General features: G+C 27.6%; 3 protein-coding genes and 1 non-coding gene across 4 annotated transcripts; 2 read left to right on the forward strand and 2 right to left on the reverse strand.

Moving 5' to 3' along the window:
* The first annotated feature begins 1,538 nt into the window (after nt 1-1,538).
* On the forward strand, nt 1,539-3,089 carry LOC101489078 (octanoyltransferase LIP2, mitochondrial). The gene is made up of 2 exons (XM_027333366.2): nt 1,539-1,683; nt 2,283-3,089. Exon 2 carries the CDS (start codon nt 2,286-2,288, stop codon nt 2,991-2,993), a length of 708 nt encoding a protein of 235 aa, XP_027189167.1. The 5' UTR covers nt 1,539-1,683; nt 2,283-2,285; the 3' UTR covers nt 2,994-3,089.
* Nucleotides 3,090-4,154: 1,065 nt separating this feature from the next.
* Nucleotides 4,155-4,226, forward strand: TRNAP-UGG (transfer RNA proline (anticodon UGG)). Its single transcript has one exon. It is a non-coding gene; the product is annotated as a tRNA-Pro (tRNA).
* A 1,939-nt stretch (nt 4,227-6,165) lies between these two features.
* LOC101489731 (endo-1,4-beta-xylanase 5-like) lies at nt 6,166-9,373 on the reverse strand. The gene is made up of 7 exons (XM_004496816.4): nt 9,233-9,373; nt 9,105-9,151; nt 8,628-8,850; nt 8,153-8,319; nt 7,728-7,826; nt 6,849-7,640; nt 6,166-6,601 (listed from the first exon to the last, which is right to left on the reverse strand). The coding sequence occupies exons 1-7, from the start codon at nt 9,294-9,296 to the stop codon at nt 6,254-6,256; spliced, it is 1,740 nt and encodes a 579-aa protein (XP_004496873.1). The 5' UTR covers nt 9,297-9,373; the 3' UTR covers nt 6,166-6,253.
* Nucleotides 9,374-16,163: 6,790 nt separating this feature from the next.
* On the reverse strand, nt 16,164-19,602 carry LOC101490045 (endo-1,4-beta-xylanase 5-like). Its single transcript, XM_004496817.4, has 6 exons — nt 19,469-19,602; nt 19,343-19,389; nt 18,844-19,066; nt 18,578-18,744; nt 18,127-18,225; nt 16,164-17,443 (listed from the first exon to the last, which is right to left on the reverse strand). Exons 1-6 carry the CDS (start codon nt 19,587-19,589, stop codon nt 16,301-16,303), a joined length of 1,800 nt encoding a protein of 599 aa, XP_004496874.2. The 5' UTR covers nt 19,590-19,602; the 3' UTR covers nt 16,164-16,300.

Raw genomic sequence — 19,602 nt, forward strand, 5'->3', positions numbered from 1 at the left:
CTCTAAGTTCTATATATATATATATATATATATATATATATATATATATATATATATATATATATATATATATATATTTTTTCCTTTCTTTTTTTCATTTTAGCTTTGAATCCAAACCTTCCTTTTCTCATTATTATCCATACATGTTCATCGTATCATTGTTTTTATTCATTTTATCCATGATCTTTGACATAACAGTCAATAGAGCTTTCATCTTTTGGATGATAATATTTGTATTGAAATGTATTTTTTTAATTTGTGAAGATCCCACGTAAATTATTTATTTGTTGGTGTTTTTGATAGATTAGTTGCCAAAATAAAAAAAAATCAAGGCTTATAATGGTATAAGAAAAATGAGAAATGATAAGAAAGTAAAAGTAATGGAAAATCTTCTCAACGTACATGATTCTTTGATCAATCTTTCATAAATTGGCAACTCATCGTTTTTGTGTTTCTTTGAGATTTACTTTATTCTAAATAGCAAAAAAAATATTTGTTAAGATTGATCACTTTAACGTTCACTTCATTCATAATTTCTTTAAAATTGACTTATTAACCAATCATTTATAATAAAATAAATCGTCATTTTTGTATTTTTTTTTTTAAATCACTCGCATCATTTAACATCACACAAAGAATATATGTCTGATTCTATTTTCTTACATATTATTTTAAAATTACACATAAATATTTTATAATAAAATATCAGTGGATGTGTAGATAAAACTTTTTAACGATGCAAGTGAATTTTATTGTTAAACCAAAAAACACTTCATAGGGATGTCAATGTCAATATTTTTTTAAGCTTATTATAAATACAAAATGTCCATATCTTTTAATAGTGACTAATTTTTGTCTAAAAAATTGTTGGGAAACATTGTAAACTCTATTCTTCTAATTATATTTTTCTCTATACAGAAAAGTTTAAAATCAAATCCCTAAACACTTGTTAAAGATAATTTAGTCCCTTGCACTAGACAACATACATCATAATTATGTATGTAAGTATTGGTTAAATTATGATTTAAATTTTACGAATTAACAAATACATTATTAAAATTATAAAGTGTCGATCAAAATAATTTTTATATATAATTTTATGGATAAAAATTATAATGTGACGTACCAATTGAATATGTAATTTTTCTACGTATTTAATATTAATATCATTTCATTGGAGATAAATTCTTATATAAACTTTGATAGTCAAATTTTTTAATAATTATAATTACATATTAGTTAATTATGATAAATTAGTTCATGAAAAATTAAATTTCATTTATAAATTATTCAATGAAAGCGGAATAAATTATCCTAAAAAAATCCTCTAAATAAATCTAAGTGAGATAAATTAAGAGATTTTTTATGAAAAATAAAAGCAAAAACCATTTTCTGTGTATGTTTATCATAATAATATTTTTTTTTAAATAATTTATGACTTCAAATTATTTTCATACTCGTGTTTTTATCAAAAGTGACAGATAGAAAAACAAAAACTCTTTTTAAGAAGTTATTGTTTTTTTAATAAGAAAAACCGTAAGAAACATGATCTAGATGATAAAGTGTAAATTGCATTTTGCAGTTTTATGTTATCTTCACCTCCAAACGGCTACTGATGCATAGCACAACATTGTTCTTCGTTAGCTTTACCTTTGCACTTCACCTACATCATCTTCTATTGCCGTAAATTTCTCCGCTTCTTCAATTTCCTTATTACACTGTTACCCATCTCAATAATTCCAATTCACTCTTTTTATTTCAACTAAACCAACATTGAAATTTTTCTCACCGTTGAAAATCCATTTGAGGCTAATAACAGATTTTATGCATAGGATTTGGCTTTTATCGAATATATGGCATTACCCCCCGAATGCCTTTTATCTGTTTGTTGAAATGTTTCTTTGACCTATTTTACGTAGTTTCGAATATTCTGGTGCATTTTGTGGTTAGTGGTTACTTCTGGGAAGTGGGGTTGCACTAATACAATTTTTGGTGTAGGGATGTATTCATGAATTAACTTTCTGTAGTTGTTGAAGGCTCAAATTGACAGTGCTATGTTATATGATAAATCTTGTGATATTTTTTAATATATTTATTGCAATTACCTGTGGGCTTTTTTCACCAGTCCTTTTAATGTTGTTGGTTTTCCAGTATATTGGGAACAGGCTCACTTTCCCATAAGTTGGTTGTAAACCACTAAACCTTATGGTCTGGCAAATGAATTTGATATTTGGCTAGGCAATAAAAGAAGGTTTTCTGATTGATAATGTCATTGTGAACAGGCAATGAGGGTTTTGCGAAGCCTTGAGGTCTGGAAACTGGGAGTTGTCAACTACTTGGATGCATTGAAACTGCAGGAAAAGCTAGTCTTGGATAGAAAGTCTCATAGGATATGTGACACTCTTCTGTCTTTGCAACACCCTCCTACATACACTGTTGGCAAAAGACAAACTGTTCACAATTTATTAATCCCTCAATCAGAATTGGAACAGATTGGTGCTGAACTTCACTACACACAACGGGGAGGAGACATTACGTTTCATGGTCCACACCAAGCCATTTTATATCCTATCATATCACTTCGTGACACGGGACTTGGTGCTCGAAGATTTGTAGAAAAAATTGAGTTAACTATGATTGAACTAGCAGGTCTATATGGTGTGAAAGCTTGTCCTGGCCAAAGTGGCGAGACAGGGGTGTGGGTTGGAGAAAGGAAGATAGGTGCAGTTGGTGTTCGGATATCAAATGGAATCACTTCTCATGGGATGGCATTTAACATTGATCCTGATTTGACCTACTTTAGGCACATTGTTCCATGTGGAATTGCAGATAAAGAAGTGACATCTTTGAGAAGGGAGACAGATTGTGACCTTCCCACAGAAGAAATAATACAAGAGCAGTTGATTTCATGTTTTGCAAGAATCTTTGGTTATGATGACCTGATCTGGAAAGAGGATGCTTCTATATTTTCTGATAAAAATGAAACTGAATGAGAAATAGCTATTTTAGTTAACAGATATTTGTATAACAATTATGATTTACCTTGTATTATTTTGAATTTAGCCAATAAAATCATTTTTTATTCTACATATACACGTTCTTTCGCTTTTGTTATATGATATGCAAATTGATCAAAGCCGATGCATTATGCTTTTACTTCTTTCTTCCTGAATTTTAGTGACAGGCTGATAATTGATAATGATGAACTCAGTTCAAGAGATTGGTTCTAAAAGTGTAATGTTTTAGTGTTGAATTATAAAATGACAGATAAAGGCACTTCATGTGTTTGATATGAGTTGAAAATGTTATTTTTATATTGCTGTACTACGTTGTCTAAAGATGGTGATGAAAAAACTTTTAATTTTTTAAGATCCGAAAGCTGTCAAGTTTGACTAATATACTGGTGTGTAGTACTATTAGTTAAAAAACAATAAGCATCAGGGGCTGCATGTGAATGGCAATGCCCTGTTGAGATGAATGCTAAGATACATGAAAAGGATACTGGTGTTGGCTAAAAACATGTTGTTTATAGAAGACTGTTGTGAATCATAGTTTATCAAACTTTATCTTTAAAGATAAACCCAAAATTAAAACATGATTCATCAATATGTAGACTCTTTTCTATACTTACCTTTTGGTATTCAAAATATCCTTGCGCGCAACTTTGGCACTTTGAGATCTATTTAATGAGCTAACCTCTTCCAACAAATATTTTTTCATATGTACTGACTAAGGATCTTACCTCTACCGACATGGTGTAACACAAGTAGTAGATGTTTGAGCCCGTAAACCATTTGGTCGGGAGTTCAATCTTTGGTCGATGCGTATAGAAAAACATATGTCAATAGAAGTCAACCTCTTAAATGGATCTCAGTTACCTTGAGAGATTAGTACTTGTGTCGCACTATGTTGATGAACCTGTGATATCTTATCTAGAAAAACATGTTAGCTTCAAGTTTCGGTAGCTTCATCTAGTGATCACAGTATCATGAGAAGACACAACTAACAATTATGTATCCAGATAATCAGATTTAGTCATTTTCATGCATTATTAAAATACAATTGCAGACCATGTGCCTGCGGTACCGGTAAGCATAAACAATTTCAATAATAAACTACACATAGATCTTGTATATCCTTTCTTACTTCAATCTGGGCATTTGGTCTAGTGGTATGATTCTCGCTTTGGGTGCGAGAGGTCCCGAGTTCGATTCTCGGAATGCCCCTTTTTTACAACATTTGTTACAGTCAAAGACATATAATTGTAAAATCAGATGTGCATATTCTATTGTATTCTTGCTGACATAGACCATATGTTTTTTCCCAGCAGAAAGAATATTGAAGCTACAGTCTCCACATGCAAATTTGATTCTAATCAAGTGAGACCCTTTGACAATAAACCCTCCATTATTAAAAGCAGGACCCTCTGATTAGTTGTGTTTGTCAAGCTTATGAAAAATACAAGCAACAAAAAAAATTAATATGATAAAGGATAGGAAATCCGTTTAGTATCATGTGATTAGTCACATGATCCATATCAGCATGTGATGGAAATGTATTATAAAATGTCAGAGAAGTATGGGATTTGATTAAGGATCACATGACAAGCTCCTTCCATTCCATGTTATACTTCACAACACAACAAAGATGTGGCAGGCCAAATTATCCATGCACCTTCCTTCCCTTTCCTCTCCCCTAAATCTGAATCTTTCACACAACTACAATACATTCGTATGTGATATTTCCAAGCACAGTAATTCTCTTGTTTTTTCTAGCCTCAGTTGTTGTTTGTTTCAGTTAAACCCTGCCATGATAACAACTCAACGTGCTTTGATGGTTCTCTTTGTCTTAATGCTCTTAAATTTCATGACATTTTCCATAGTTTTGATCAATAGTGAAAGTAGTAGTAATCTTATAGATAGGTTTCCTCCGCGGAAGCTGCTAGCTCATGCCTCCTCCTTCTCTGCAAGTTTAGATAAGTTGAAAACACCTTATGAAACCTCTCAGAGATCTTTAGACACAAGTTTAAGGAAGTCTCCTCCAAGCAAATCAAATCCAATCCAGAACAAGTGACTTCTACTCTATTGAATTCCATTTTTGTTGAATATGGTTTATATTCACTGTTAAGTATGCAGACGCTCAAGCGTAAAGTAGCAGAGTGAGTGGAGCTGAAAGCGCGACACTGCGGAGGGCTTGTATGGTTCAAGGATAAACTTGTAATCGTGATCATAGTATTTAATCACAGGTTGCACTATGTTACGGTACGCATTGCATAATAGAAAAACTACAACAGTCACTCTATTGTCAAAGACATAAACGCAATTAGTTAAATTCCGAGATCAATCACTGTGCTTTTGTGTGCGTTTACTTATTTGTTTTCTTTAGAGTCCGGATTGACTGTTATAACATTTTTTGTCTTGGATTACAAAATGAGTTCTCAGCTGATGTAATGGGAGCATATTATACTAGAAAATTAATTTTGCAGCATTGTTCTATAAAACTTTTATTAGAGTAGATTAGATCTCTTGTTGCTCGGCAGATTTCTGACTAAAAGAGTTCATTTCTAGTTTGGATGAAACATGTAGCATAACCAAAAATAATCAAGCATGATACTTGGATTGAAGCTACAGCAGGAAAATGGTTCCACAGCAGCCAAGTACAAGTATTTTTGTTGGATTGAACAAATGTCATGTTATTACCAATAAGGAGTTGGATCAACGACCGTCGGATCGTAAAGGAAAACAAGCAAGAGAGTGCACTGTGTAAGGAACTTCATCTGTGAGGTTACTGGTTTTGCACCCTACAAAAAGTGTTGAGTTACTGAAGGTTGGAAAGGATAAGAGATTGCTGAAGGTTGGAAAGTATAAGAGGGCACTAAAAGTTGCCAAGAGAAAGCTTGGAACCCGTAAATGTGCAAAGAAGAAGCGTGAAGAGATGTCTATCGTTCTCTGAAAGATGAGGGCTGGTGGAGCCGGTGATAGAAGAAATAGGTCTTGTTCGTTTCATTCCATAGTAGCAAAATGTACTGATGTTTTAAAAGACAAGTTGTCTAAGTTTTGTTTGGTTCAGTTATGTAGTGTGGCTTTTACTTCTAGAGATATCTTGTTTTGACTATATGATTTATGGAAAAGTGCTATTGGATTAAAATAAAATAAAAATCAAGCATGACCCTGCAAACCATTTTATTATAATCTCTAAACAATGACATAGGTAACAGCATGCTTCAGCAGAAGTTTTAAAAGGTGGTTGCTTTTCAGGCATGCATTTTCACATGAATGGTTTCCATTGAAAATCCTTTCCTTGCACTTATTTTCATAGTTTTGGAGCATTTGGTTAGAGGGTGTGTGGCAGTCACTTCATAATCCCCATGACGTAGTGAAATATCTACAATTCCTCTACTATCTGCTATGGCTGTTTGAGGCCCAGTTTCCCACTCATGAATCAGCTTGTCCACAATGTCTCCAGTTGGGGTATTTTGAAAATCTGCATCCGCAAGGAGTGTACTGTTGAAACCGGCTTGTTCTGGACCAACAAACATTATGATCCCTTGAACAGCAGGATGAGAGTAACCCTCTCTTAGTATCTCTTCAAAATACTCTGCCTGCACCAACAAACAAAAATGAGAAGAAAATAAATGTTTACTTTCTGTTTGTTCCTGTCATATAATGTGGCAAATTATACCAAATGAAAGTAATACTTCTGAAATTTGTCCTAGCTATATTCAAATTTCTTTCTTTTACATTTTTTGCTAATAGATAAACTATGCATCTTCTGTATTAAACCATGCAGCATTGTATTTTGACTTGTGTAATAAGCATAAGTTATATGTTACAATTAACAATATATACCTGTTTTGGGTGAGGATCCATGCTGGCTTCCGTGAGCCATATAGGAAGTCCAGTTGCACCAAGAAGATCTAGACCTGACCTCATGTAAGCAATGTTCGGCTGGCCACTTGCAAAATGACTTTGCAACCCTATGGCCAATGATATTCCATCAGTTCCTGGAAATTGCTGAATCTTCTTGAGTTTCCTGATAAAATTGGTTGGGCTAGCACCTTTATCTCCACTGTATTCAATGGTGTTATACTCATTCATGAACATGTTGGTTTTCGGATCAAGTTGGTAAGCCTTTGAATAATATACTCCAGATGCATTTGAGCCGAGTTTATCCTCAAAAAAGTGGAAGTGGACATTCTCATTGACCACATCCCATGCAATCAGTTGTCCTTTATACCTTGAAACCACAGAATTCATTCTTATATCAGCCACTTCTCGTAATTTGTCCGGAGATAGGGACTTAACCCATTGAGGCTGACGATTTCCATTGTCCCATAAAATGTTATGACCTCTGACAGAAATGCCGTTATCTTTGGCGAGTTTCAGCATGGCGTCTGAGATAGTATAGTTTTCCTGGCCTGGAATTTTCTCTGTACTATACCACTTCATCTCATTGGTGAAAGTTGTGTATTTGAATCTTGACACAAACCATTTCTGGTACTCATTGTTTGTGAGGATATGACGATTCATTGCACATCCAAATGGGAAATCTGCCTTTGTTTGTTTGATCACAACTGTTGCTCCTTCCAACGCTGTTTTGTTTGGATGAGTTACATGGAATCTCACCCGGCTTTTACGTACCTACAGATTATAAATCATAAAACTCATTTTTCACTATTCAATTTGGTCTGCTATTGAGCTCATTCCTCTTGATGACAACATGCTTACCCTCTCAACACCGTCGTCTTGGTGTGATCTCCATTGCTTTCTGGTGAATGGTTGTAAGGAGAAACTATCAGCCCATAATTCCACTGTTGGATTCTCACTCTGCATCGATATTAAACTTCAGTTAACAAAATTTTGCAAATTTATCTAAATACATAAATTTAACTACTTTCATCATTTTATTTCACTCTCTGATTTTGGATTTTACTCAACTTCCAAGCGTGTATAATTCTTACATTTAGCTTATTTGAAATGGATATTTGAAGGAAAAACACATAGTTCTCACTTTAGTATTTTCACATAAGTGGTCAATTTTAACAATTAACCCTCCACTGAACAAATATTTCAATAGCATAGGCCTTGTAATCACATACATGAGGAAATTTGAAGAAATAGGCAAAATAAGATAAGATGAAAAATCATTTCACCTCAAAAAGAATCTCAACAGGGCTTGAAAAATTTGCAACTATGCCGCCTTTTAGCAGAGACCAGCAACCACGCTTAGCTATCACATGACCACCTCTTACCAGTTCATCTCCATTTCTTTTAAATACAACTGACACGATGTCACTGCCTTCACTAAGCTGAAACCAACCTGAATGTGGAAAATGTATTAGAAAACTAAAGTAATGAATCGCCAACATGGTAGCATTCATCAACTTAACATTATTGACATGTTTCGATGCTATGTTTAGCTTTATTAAAGTGGTACTTAACAGTTAATGCACAACATTGATGTATGTTTAATGCAATAGTATGACTTACTTTAATATGGTTGTTGCTCAATAACTAAACACAACAAATTATAAATTGCAACTAACGTAGATTCTTTTGACAAATTTCTCCTTGTGCGTTGCACTAATTCACAATACTAGTTATTAACAAAAGAGAAACATAAATTACCTGAAAAGGTGTATATCATTCCTCTCTTCAATTGGACCTTCTGTGAGAAACCATCCAATGGTTGTGTTCTATTGCTAGCAACAAGGAATCTATTGCCATCACTCGATACTCGTTCTTCGATTGTTCCATTTCCAAACACTCTCCAACCCTCTATGTTATGATCAAATCCTGGATTTACTATAATGCCCCCTCCATATTGTGCTCTCTGAGGTTTTCTCATACACTGTTTTATTTCAACATATTGTCAACACAACTAATTGAAAAATGAAAACTTGCACAAACCCATAAACATTTAGTTGATTATAAAATTACTTGAATCATTTAAGTTTATAAAATAATCAAAACTATTATGTGTTCTTCAACTTAGAGAATTACAAGAGGAACATGCAGGCAAAAAAAAAAACATGAACATGTAAAGAATACTCTAACATTTTGGTTACTATAATGTAAAATAAATCATAGAAGAAGTGACATTGCCTGAATAGTAGCAGAATAATCATAAGAAATAGAATTGACTTCAAGCCCTGCATGTGTTGAAAAATATACAGTTAGAGAAAGGGACAGTTAGAGAGTATTGAAAATGAGAGAGAAAGGAAGATAGAAACCTGAAATGAGGAGAAAGAAAGATGTGGTGAACAACAAAATGCATAGTTCAGTAGCAAACTTCATCTTGTGTGTCAATAATCAAACTAGCTTTCATCTTATGCACATTCCAATATATATTAATTTGGCAACATGTGAAACTCTGCTGATGATAAACATCATTAATTGTCTACCTTTTTTTTTTCTTTAATTAATTTTTTTTATAATTATTTAGTGATATTTTCTCTTCCTTTTTTGACTTGAATAATATTTTTATTAATAAATGGGCAAAGAATGAGGAAAACAATATACAATTAATGATACTTCACAATGGATTCGTAAACTTCTAAACAAATTTCTCATTAATTACTTTTATATATATATATATATATATATAAATTCAGTTGCGTATGATCTCTCTTTTTCACCAAATAAAAATAAATGTAATTATTAAAGAGAACAATATAAAATTAATAATTTTTATTGTGTGTAAAATTTAATAAGTTAAAGTAACCATTTGAATATATATAATTTTTGTATTATATCTCTTACACATATTTACTGATCCCTTTATTTATGTTTAGGTATGGGTTATTATTAAAAATTTATTCTTATTTATCGAATTAAAATCTATTTTATTTATCAATAATATCACTATTTTATCAATTATATATATGAATGTAGATAATATTATTATTTTTTAAATGGTCTATATATTAAAAAACAAATAATTTACGTTTATTTTTTTTATTTAGATATTATCTTTTGAGTCGGATAAAATTACAATAGAAAAGTAAATTAAAAATAATAAATAAATAATAAATAAAAAATAAATATTTAATATTAAATATTAAATATTGTTATATTCTTAGAACTATATTTGAATCCAAAATATTTAATTGAATTAAAAGAGACTTTTACTATTTTATCTAAATATTCTTAGGTGAAATTTGGTTTTTTTCAAATAGTATATTTTAACCCATATTGGTGGTTTTCATGTTTTGTAAAGTATGAAAAATAAATAAAATATTGTTATAGAAAATTATTAAATAGTTGAAAGACCATCAAAGTTTCAATCAAACTTGTAAAAGTAAAAATAACTACATTTCCCTCCTTATCTTTAGTATTTTATTTTTTAAATTAAGGATTTTCTTAAGTTTGAATTTTGTACATGTAATAACCATGTAAAATATTTCAGACCCCAATCCTAAATTATTATTAAAATAATTATTAATCATGTTTTATTTATTTTTTAATTGAATTTAGGATTATTATGATTTATTTCTTTATGAATCGAAAGGTAGAACCAAAAAAATTAAATATCTTTATATTTATCTGAAATTATTTATTTATCTCATATTATTTGCATTTTTATATTATGAATGAAGTTTTAATTATCGTATATTTATTTATTGTATTTCAATTTATCTAATTATTATTGACAAATGTATTTTAGTAAATGGAATTTATTTTATTATTAAAATGAATACAATTAATTATTTTATTAATAACAATATCCAATCTATCCACGTAAAACATTTATAATGAAATAAATGAAATAGTTTTGCACTTATCATTTTGATATTTGTATAATGAGACAAATGAATAAAATATTTTAGAAAATAATATTGTGACATTTACTCTCATTGTCCTCGTTTATAATATTTTTTTACACATTTATCGGTCTCTAAATATAAGACTCTTTACAAACTTTTAAATATATATTTATAATTTTTATTTATTTATAAATATATTAATTATTGATATTAAGTAATTATTTTAAAATTATTAAATGCATCTATACACACGATAATTTAACAGAAATTATGCATTAATTATACTACTATTTGTTTTTAATTATATATACGTTAATTATATTACTATCTTTTATAATATAGTTAAAAAATATCATAAAATCTTATAAATATGAAGAAAGTAGAAAACAATACTACTTCTAGGACTTATACCACCTTTGTCTCTAATTATAAATATTCATTGACAAAAATATTTATTCTTTAGTATTAGTTATTTTTCTATTTACTAAATGTATTTGTTATTTATTTTTTAAACATAACTTTAATTAATATTATTATTTTGTCTTGAAATATAAAAAAATATTATTGAATACATCAATATACAAAAGACATGTTAATCATTTTCTTATACAAAATAAATACATTAACTATATTAACAACTTTTTTAATAAAAATAAAATTTACAATAGAGATTTATATTTAATAATAGAGTTATTATAAGAAATTTTCTTTAAAAAAAACTTTAGTCTTTAATATAAAAAAAATTACAAATTTTAATTATGTAGTTCTTACTTAAATATCTTTTATACCCTTTTATTGTTACTATAAATGCAATTAACGGTGAGGTCTACAAGTTAAAGTTGTTTCAGAAATCTCCCATGTAATTAAGACTTCTTCCAACAACTAACTGTATGCATTGAGTCTAATAAATACATTTTTTTTAAGAAAATTCGGTACCTATGTCTCAATTATTTTTTAGTATTTGCTTTTTCAGAATAATTTTGTTTCTATTTTAATAAAACCTCTATATATTTATTACACGAAAATATATAAATGTAAAATTTAATTATTATGTATTGTTAGTTTAAATATTTTTATAATATACCATATCACCGTCATTCGTGAACATTACCTTAGAGACAGTTGTAATAAAAGTTAAATATCTTTGATAATTTAACGATTGTGATTAACAATATAAAAATTATTTTCATTAACAGAATATATTGATTAAATTTTAAGTAGAATTAAATATTCCTTTCTCTACGAAACATTTCAATATATTTCAGTGTTATTAACAAAAATTGATGTAGTAATAAATTTGTTAACAATTATTTTACTTTTATATATTTATCTCTATAATTATTGATATCATAACAAAAAAAAAGTTTTTTTTTCCAATGATAAATTAATTAGGGACATTTTTTTAAAGAATTTATTAATTTCATTGAATTTTATTAAAAAAAATCATATTACTGGACACAAAAAAAAAAAGGAGAGAATCTTATAATTAAAGATTAATGGAGTAATAAATAATCAAATGTGTAATAAAAAAAAGACACACAATTCCATTAACACTTAGTCCAAGTCTAAGACTTCTAAAACAATCGCTTTAGATCTCTAAATAAAATCAAATTTTTACTTAATAAAAAAAATCTCATATTCCTGTAATTTTAAATCTAAAATTAGTAAATTTTATTTACAATTAATATTATCTCAAAATATTGAATTAATTAACTAAAATATTATTTGAAAAAAAAAATTATACACAATCAATTATTGATTAAATTAATAAATGAGTTTTTATTCTAAAGCATCTAAATATTATCTTATTTTTTATTTTATTTTTAGTAATATTACTAAAAAAATATTATAAATTCTAAAAAATCTCATATTAAATTCTTCTTTAGGTTTATTAGATGTTGGACCAACCCTAATTTCATAAAAGTAACATGAATTATTGGTTTTGTTAGTATGTATAACTAACCTTAATAAACAATTAAACGCAATGCAATAGGTATTTATTTTAATTTTTAAAAAATTAGATCGAATTGAAAGATTCAACTAGAAATGGAACTCATGTTCGATATAGTCAGTATAAAAAAATTGTTGATTTATAAAAATCGAAGATAATATAAGATTGAATTGGGTTAGAATGGTTGGGTCTTTGAACCAGATATGAATATAAGACTCTTTACAAACTTTTAAATACATTTATGATTTTTTTTTTTAATATATAAGTTATTGATATTAAGAAATTATTTTAAAATTATTAAATGCATCTATGCACATGATAATTTAATAGAAGTTATGCATTAATTATACTATTATTTTTTCTAAACTATATATACGTTAATTATATTACTATATTTTTATAGTATAGTTAAAAAATGTCATAAAATCTTATAAATCTGAAAAAAGTAGAAAAAATTACTATTTTCTAGTACTTATACCACCTTTGTCTCTAATTATAAATATTCATTGACAAAAATATTTGTTCTTTAGTATTAGTTATTTTTCTATTTACTAGATATATCTGTTATTTATTTTTTAAACATAACTTTAATTAATACTATTATTTTGTCTTGGAATATAAAAAATTATTATTGAATACATCAATATACAAAAGACATGTTAGTCATTTTCTTATACAAAATAAATACATTAACTATATTAACAACTCTTTTAATAAAAATAAAATTTACAATAGCGATTTATATTTAAGAATAGAGTTAGTATAAGAAATTTTCTTAAAAAAACTTTAGTCTCAAAAAACTCATATTCCAGTATTTTTAAATCTAAAACTAGTAAATATTATTTACAATTAATATTATCTCAAAAAATATTAAATTAATTAACTAAAATATCATTTGAAAAAAAATTATTATACACAATCAATTATTGATTAAATTAATAAATGATTTTTTATTCTAAAGCAGCTAAATATTATTTTATTTTATTTTTAGTAATATTACTAAAAAATTACTATAAATTCTAAAAAATGTCATATTAAATTCTTCTTTAGGTTTATCAGAGACTTGGACTTGACCCTAATTTCATTAAAAGTAACATGAATTATTGGTTTTGTTGGTATGTATAACTAACCTTAAAAAAAATTAAACGAAATGCAATAGGTATTTATTCCAATTTTTAAAAATTAGATCGGATTGAAAGATTCAACTGGGAACTGAACTCATGTGTGATTCAGTCAATATAAAAAAAATTGTTGATCTGAAAAAATCGAAGATAATATAAGGTTGAATTGGGTTAGAATGGTCGGGTCACTGAACTAGATCTGATTTAGAAAATTGTCAGATTTTTATTGAACAACCAAATTTTGTATTTTTACAAAAAATAAAATAAAATCAGTTTCACAAATTAAAAGTAATAATAAAAAAATAATATTTTTAACTTTAACTTTAACAAAAACATTTATTTCAGCCATACTTTTATTCACTTAATTCGCAAGACACCTATGGTTCATCGATTGATTCATATGAGATTTGATGATTGAATTTATATTATGAAGATTTGTATTTGTTGTGAATTTTTAATCTATTTATCATAGATATTAAGTATTTGCTATAAATTTTATGAATTTTTACTTTATAAGTTCTAAAGTTATGAATATTTTAATATATTTCATATTTTTTTATTGGACAGTTCGATCGTACTTCAATCGGTTAAACCAATTGAACCATGAATCGAAGGACTCAACGGTTCGACCTCCGGACCGATTTTTAAAACATTGATTTAACAATAGTAAATGTCAACCAAATATAAACAAAAATAAGTAAAAAAAAATTGATATATTTCACTCAAAATTTGTACTAAATATATCAATTTTCTTTAACTTTATTAAATAGGCAAGTTCTCTGGTACTATAAAAACGAGTATTTGTCGGTACTACGAATATTTTGACCAATAATTTTGTCTAATTTGTCTACGTGAGCATTATCATAATATGCATTAAAGTTGACTAAATTAAGAATTTTATACATTTATTTATTCATTTTTGAATCAGTAATTACTTAAATTATTTTCATAATTGAAATTAAAATTTTAGTTTTAATTAAAATCATAACAAAAAACGTGATTTTAAAATAGACTTAACATAGAAAATTTAAAAATTTAGTGATGTTAAATCTAAAATATAATCAAACTCTTCATAGATGACATATCATTCAACTATTGGTGATTTAATTTGATAGTACCAAAACATGTTAATTTTCAAATATACCATATAAGTTTTCTATTAAAAATCTTTCAACAAAAAAAGTTCAAGATTAAAAGCTCAAAAAAGATATTAAAGGTGATGTCGTGTAAACTTATTTTACAGGGGTCATGGTTGACTTAAACATTTTAGAGATTATATTTTAATTTTAAAAATTAAACCTTTAATAAAAATAAATATAATTTTAATAATTAAAAAATAAAAAAAAATAATTTTTTTGTACTTATTAAATTTTTAAAATTTTATTTTTAATCTTTATAAAAAAAAATTCAACTTTTTATTCCATAAAATGTTTTTCATTCAATTTTATTCCCTATTTTGAAAAGTACTTATAAAATCAAAATAAAGATTAATAATAAATAAAAAATTTATAAACGGAACTTGAAATATTGTAGTTCTTTACAGGGACATGGTTGACTTAAACATTTTAGAGGTTATATTTTAATCTTAAAAATTAAACCTTTAATAAAAACAAATGAAATTTTAATAATTAAAAAATAGAAAAAAATAAATCTTTTGCCCCTATTAAGTTTTTAAAATTTTATTTTTAATCTTTATAAAAAAATTCTCAACTTTTTATTCCATAAAATGTTTTTCATTCAATTTTATTCCCTATTTTAAAAAGTACCTATAAAATCAAAATAAAGATTAATAATAAATAAAAAATTTATAAACGGAACTTAAAATATTGTAATTCTTTACAGGGACATGATTGACTTAAACATTTTAGAGGTTATATTTTAATTTTAAAAATTAAACCTTTAATAAAAATAAATGTAATTTTAATAATTAAAAAATAGAAAAAAATAAACTTTTTGTCCCTATTAAATTTTTAAAATTTTATTTTTAATCTTTATAAAAAAATTCTCAACTTTTTATTCCATAAAATATTTTTCATTTAATTTTATTCCCTATTTTAAAAAGTACTTATAAAATCAAAATAAAGATTAATAATAAATTTATAAATTGAACTTGAAATATTGTACTTCTTTAGAGACTAAAAATATATTTAATCAATAAAATGACAACCAATACCATGTTAACAATACAATAAATTCATAAACTGAAGAGAAGTTATATATATATATATATATATATATATATTTCATGAAAGTGTAAAATAATTTACTAGACGGTCTTTAATCTAAAAAAATAACAATTAAGCCAATAATAATTTAAAAAAAAAAATGGATAAGTACACGCAAATTTTATTACTATAATATTTGCCTTACATTTGATTTAGAGAAATGAGGAGTGCAAGCCAATACTAATATATACTATTGCTTGCATGAGCACAAGTACATAATGTGGTGATTTTAATTTAATTAGGCATGGACTTTGACATGAATATTTTGATGTGAAAGTCCTTTGTTTACACTTAGATTCAAATTTTGGATGTATTGTGTTACAGGATGTGTAACAGTTACATCATAATCTCCATGATTTAATGAAATATCTACAATTCCTGTAGTATCTGATATAAGTGTATGAGTTGGCCCTGTTCCCCATTCATGAATCAAGTTGTCCACAACTTGACCAGTTGGAGTGATTGTGAAATTTTGATCTGCTAGAAGTGTACCTAAGAAACCAGCTTGTGCTGGACCAGCAAACATTATAATCCCTTTTACAGCTGGATGAGAGTAAGCTTCTCTTAGTACCTCTTCAAAGTACTCTGCCTGTTGTGGCTGAGGATCCATACTAGTCTCTGTGAGCCAAATAGGAAGTCCAGTAGCACCAAGAAAATCTAAACTTGACCTCATGTATGCAAGATTTGGCTGACCTTGACTAAAATGACCTTGTAGTCCAATAGCAAATGGTATTCTATCATTTCCTGGAAATTCCATAATCTCCTTAAGTTTCTTAACATAATTTGCTGGACTAGCAATCTTCTCTCCACTATATGCAATAGTGTTAAACTCATTCATGAACATTGGTACTGTTGGATCAAGCTCATGAGCTTTTGAATAGTATATTGCAGAAGCATTTTCACCAAGTTTGTCTTCAAAAAACCGATAATGAACATTTTCATTCATCACATCCCAAGCAATCACTTTTCCTTTATATCTTAAAACAATTGAATTTATTCTTTTCGCTGCGGCTTTTCGCAATCCTCTGGGAGATAAAGTCTTAACCCATACAGGATTAAATTTCATATCATCCCAAAAAATTGTGTGACCTCTAACAGAAATTCCATTTCTTCTGTTAAATTCCACCATGGCATCTGCTATAGTATAGTTTTCAATGCCTTGGATTTTCTCTGTACTATACCATTTCATTTCATTTGTGAATGTTGTGTATTTGAATCTTGACACAAACCATTTTTGGTACTCAGTGTTGTTCAGGATATTATGGTTCATTCCACATCCAAATGGAAAATTTGGTTTTGTTGGTTTTATCACAATTTTTGCTCCTTCCAACGATGTTTTGTTTACATTAGTTACATGGAATCTCACCCTGCTCTTACGTACCTGCAGCTTATAAATCAATACTAGTTACTATTCTTTTTTTAGTTTGTTACATTTTTATTAGAGAAATTATGTTTTAACAAAAAAAAAGAGACAATAAAATAGTTGATTTATGCAATTCAAATATGTAGTTGATTAGGTGTTCAATTGACGGTTAATAGATATAAAAAACCTCAAAACTCATTTATGAACGTGATAAATCAATTAAATGGTTTATGACTTAAATTACACATTTAAAACAAATCGAATAATCAAACTTAATTCAAAAATCAATTTAACCATTTAAAAATTATTTTAACTTCAATTGAAATACACGTGGTCTCATTAAACTTATATGGGACCCACATATTTTTGTGGAACTTATATAAATTTTGACAAATCAAATATTTAGTATAAAGAAGTATGCATTGTTAGCACTCATCTTATATTCAATGAATGGTTAATGAGTTTTGTTATCTATTATATTCATTATTCGTCCACCTAATCTAATTAATCACATATTTAAACTTTGTTAATCAACCATTTTGTTGTCATTTTTTGTAATTTTTTTAGTCGAAATAAGATGACTTTTTATTCATGCTTTTTGTAAGAAATAGGTTTAATATTGATTTCATTCCTCATGTGGATAGTAATACAAAGATAATAACAAAAAAAGAGAATGAGAGTTTCGTGTTGCATTAGCTTACCCTTTCAATGCTGTTGTCTTGGTGTGATCTCCATTGCTTTTTGGTAAATGGTTGCAAGGACACACTATCACCCCATATTTCCACATTTGGATTATTGCTCTACAATGCATTGTAAGTAAATTTCATTATCTTTTCAAATAGAAACTTTGTTTTTTGAAACTTGTGGAACAATCCCTTGAGTTATTTGCTATATATCGAATCTTTATTTTCTTAGTTATAGTACCTCTGTACTTTCATTAATTTCATTTTGCTTATAAAAAAAAATCAATTCTTTCACATACCAAATTTTCATTTTTACCAACTAGTAAATATTTACTATTGAGTATAAAAAAGTATTTACAATTAGTAGTTGTATGTTTACATGTTGTAAAAGTTTTAGATAGGAATTTTCTTTCATATTTTTTATTTTTTGTATTTGAATAGAGAAATGTTAATATATTAGTATTTTCACCTCGAAATGAATCTGAGCAGAACTTGAGAAATTTGCGACTACGCCACCTTTTAGAAAAGACCAACATCCATTCTTTGCAATCACATGGCCACCCTTTACCATTTCACTTCCATTTAATTTAAATACAACAGAAACTGTGTCACTTCCTTCACTCAGCTGAAACCAACCTGAATGTGGACATGAGAGAAAATAAAATAATTAATATAAGTTTTTAGCAAAGTAATTAAATGAATGTTAGTGAAAGAAAACATAAAAACATAATTTACCAGAAAATACGTATATCAATCCTTTCTTGAGTTGGATCTTTTGAGAAAAACTATCCAATGATTGTGTTCTGTTTCTAGCAACAATGAATCTATTTCCATCATTTGATATACGTTCCTCTATTGTTCCATTTCCAAACACTGTCCAACTCTCTATGTTGTGATCAAATCCTGGATTTACTATAATGCCCCCTCCATATTGTGCCCTCTGAGGTTCTCTCATACACTGTTTTATTTCAAGACATTGGCAACCCAAGTAATTTTTAATTTGAATAGCTTGAATGAATTATCGTTTTATAAAATAAAACTAATAAAAAAAAACATCATATAAAATACATGTGAGATGTACAAAACACAAGTTAGATATGTGTAGCACGGGAAAAAATATTAAAAAGATTGTTGATGTTGAATTTTGTGTTTACAAAACATTACTGCTTAAAAAAATGAATAGTGTTGATGGTTTAGGATATAAAATAAATCATAATAAAAGAAGTGTTATTGCCTCTGTAGTAGAAAAATAATCATATGCCATAGAATCAACACCAAGGCCTGCATGTGTTGTGAAGATATGTTAGTAAAAAATAAGTAGCATTAATTGAAAGAGAGGGAGAGAAGGTGAGATTGAAACCTGAGAAAAGTAAAATGACAGAGGTGGTGGTGAACAACAAATTGCAGAATTCTGTAGCTACCTTCATTTTGTCACTAATCATCATTGTATTATATAAAACTTCCCTTAATACAATGCACATATAGGGATTATCA

The sequence above is a fragment of the Cicer arietinum genome, chromosome 4 (genome assembly GCF_000331145.2).
Source record: "Cicer arietinum cultivar CDC Frontier isolate Library 1 chromosome 4, Cicar.CDCFrontier_v2.0, whole genome shotgun sequence".
Taxonomy (NCBI): Eukaryota; Viridiplantae; Streptophyta; class Magnoliopsida; order Fabales; family Fabaceae; genus Cicer; species Cicer arietinum.

Excerpts from the sequence above, each read along its gene's own strand:
- LOC101489078 (XM_027333366.2), top strand. The coding sequence starts at position 2,286 with ATGAGGGTTTTGCGAAGCCTTGAGGTCTGGAAACTGGGAGTTGTCAAC.
- LOC101489731 (XM_004496816.4), bottom strand. The coding sequence starts at position 9,296 with ATGAAGTTTGCTACTGAACTATGCATTTTGTTGTTCACCACATCTTTC. Across the intron at positions 8,851-9,104 it reads ATTATTCTGCTACTATTCAG|TGTATGAGAAAACCTCAGAG; the intron begins GCAATGTCACTT and ends GAAATAAAACAG. Across the intron at positions 7,641-7,727 it reads AAGACGACGGTGTTGAGAGG|GTACGTAAAAGCCGGGTGAG; the intron begins GTAAGCATGTTG and ends TATAATCTGTAG.
- LOC101490045 (XM_004496817.4), bottom strand. The coding sequence starts at position 19,589 with ATGTGCATTGTATTAAGGGAAGTTTTATATAATACAATGATGATTAGT. Across the intron at positions 19,390-19,468 it reads TGTCATTTTACTTTTCTCAG|GCCTTGGTGTTGATTCTATG; the intron begins GTTTCAATCTCA and ends CAACACATGCAG. Across the intron at positions 18,226-18,577 it reads CTGCTCAGATTCATTTCGAG|AGCAATAATCCAAATGTGGA; the intron begins GTGAAAATACTA and ends AATGCATTGTAG.